Below are 2179 nucleotides of genomic sequence, written 5' to 3'. Positions count from 1 at the left end.
CCATCTATTTTGTCTTGTTGTCCTCACCAATTCCCTGAATTATAAAGATAAATTTCTTATTTTTATCGAGATCCGGACACCCCTCCACACAAACCTCTTTTCGCCCGTAACAAAGTTGTTGTGAGAAAATTGATTTTTGTTACGAGAACTGCTCACTAGACTGCGGAAAACAGTCAAAACGCGGAGATTGAGAGCTCTCTCCTTGAAAGAAAAAGCTCTTTTGATCAATTGTTATCCAAACTATGGTACACGACAAAATTGATCCCCCCTCCAGCCAAATTCTTGAAACAGTTGGACACAATCGTTAAAGACTTCCTATGGGATAAAAAACGCCCGCAAATCGCCCTGAGTACAATGCAGCAGCCATAAGGATTTGGATTAGGCCTCATCAAACCCAAACATCAAGTCGACGCAATCTTAGCCTCATGGTTCCAACATTTTGCCATCTCTCGTCTTGCAGACAACCCTGGGCAAGCCTGGCAATCTACATACTGGAAAAACACTACACTCCCAACGCGTTGGGAATGGGCATCCTAGCCGCCCGTTACACCCAGCGCAAGCTGATGCGAAAGGATGGTTTGTGGCCACACCTCGTAAGAGTGTGGCAGAGTTAGGTGAAAAACTAGATTTAACCAAAGGATACAGATTAACCCTAGATGAAGTACTCCCCCTCTCCATTAGTAACAATTCCTATTTTACTATAGAAGGAGCGCCAGGGAAAGGGAAGGCAGAAAAATTCGGGCTAGTGGAAGATTTCTTCAAACCACACAGAAACAATATCTACCAACCGATGATCGAACCCGAGGTGCACGCACTAGTCGCAAGGAACCCTGACAGATACTCGAGGGAATTCAGAGAGCATTATCTCAATCTTCACCTACTATGGAGTAAAAGCTACTCCGCCTAGACGAAAGACTCGCCGAGACTCTCACACAGCGAATCCCCCTTGTCGGTAAAAAACACAATTTTCCTTTAACAAAATGTTCTATTGCAGGGATTGAGACCACCGCTTACACCACCAAAACTGGTAGACTATACCAGCAGGATACGCCAACCATAATCACCAAGGAATGGAAGGACGTTTCCTGTGACGTTGACAGATGGATGAAGACCAGGTGGAAAAGTCGTCCTTCAGAACCCAAGTACATAATCCTTCGATGGAGACTTATGAAGCACAAAATAGTTACCGGAATCATCACTAGCAAATGGACTGGAGATCCTAACACTTGCAAAAGGTGTTCCCTAGGAATACCCCCGTTTCGACATCGCGGAGATGGCAATCCAATTCAAGAAAGGTGTTGACATCCAGACCATCATCGAAGAGGGGTTCGTGATCGGAAACAAGATTATTCCTACTCATCTTCTCTAACCTCCACAATAAAGATCCATAGTAAAAATAATTGCTTTACCTCCTGCAAGTTAGCCCCTCAAAATCGCCTAATCGAAACCACTATCAGTTATAAAGAGCTACTCTAAAGCAAAAACATCCACAGTCCCGACGGAATGTGTCAATTTCTTTCAGCACTTTTGCCCCTTTCATATCAAATGATTGGAAAATAAAGGAACTACATTTTTCTATCAATTACACACAACCATTTATATCAACCAACATTAATGATCAATCTCCTATTTTCATTTGTAAATAACTTTAAAGTAAGGGGAGCACTACCTTGGAGATATTGAGGTATATGCTATTCAAATCTGTTTAACTGAACATGATACTTTTCAATAGTTGAACTTTATTAAAAAATAAGCTCGATTTTATTTTTTTTTATGTGGACATGAATGCTATTATATATAATGGGGTTCGTAAGGTAGACAGATGATCTTAATAAAAAATAGAGATTGGTGAGGAACAAAAAGAAATAGTAAGTAGTTCTAAAAAATCAAAAAGAATATGAAAGCTCTGATCAAACATTGAATATATCCCATAAATATTACACCAGAAAATAATAACTGAGCCATAACAATTAACAATATTGACATTATATAATATTATGAGAAAAGATATAAGCGAGCCATCCTGTTTCATTACATCACCTTTGTTTTCACTTAATTCATTTTTTGTCTCATTTAAAAATTTGAGACAAATTATCGCCCAACGTGGGGGTCGAACCCACAACCTTGAGATTAAGAGTCTCACGCTCTACCGATTGAGCTAGCCGGGCAATTTTGATTT

The 2179-nt window shown here is 40.0% G+C and overlaps 1 protein-coding gene and 1 non-coding gene across 2 annotated transcripts; one reads left to right on the top strand and one right to left on the bottom strand.

Annotated features, from left to right (window-relative positions):
• Positions 1–425: 425 nt before the first annotated feature.
• Positions 426–1369, top strand: VTP21DRAFT_11754 (uncharacterized protein; the record flags this gene model as incomplete). Its single annotated transcript, XM_069391233.1, has 4 exons — positions 426–576; positions 705–887; positions 995–1182; positions 1247–1369. The coding sequence occupies 4 exons, from the start codon at positions 426–428 to the stop codon at positions 1367–1369; spliced, it is 645 nt and encodes a 214-aa protein (XP_069245405.1).
• Positions 1370–2095: 726 nt separating this feature from the next.
• On the bottom strand, positions 2096–2168 carry VTP21DRAFT_t395. Its single transcript has one exon. It is a non-coding gene; the product is annotated as a tRNA-Lys (tRNA).
• Between the last annotated feature and the right edge of the window lie 11 nt (positions 2169–2179).

The sequence above is a fragment of the Calcarisporiella thermophila genome, assembly GCF_041956535.1.
Source record: "Calcarisporiella thermophila strain CBS 279.70 unplaced genomic scaffold VTP21scaffold_99, whole genome shotgun sequence".
Taxonomy (NCBI): domain Eukaryota; kingdom Fungi; phylum Calcarisporiellomycota; class Calcarisporiellomycetes; order Calcarisporiellales; family Calcarisporiellaceae; genus Calcarisporiella; species Calcarisporiella thermophila.
This window is presented reverse-complemented; position numbering and strand designations above follow the sequence as displayed.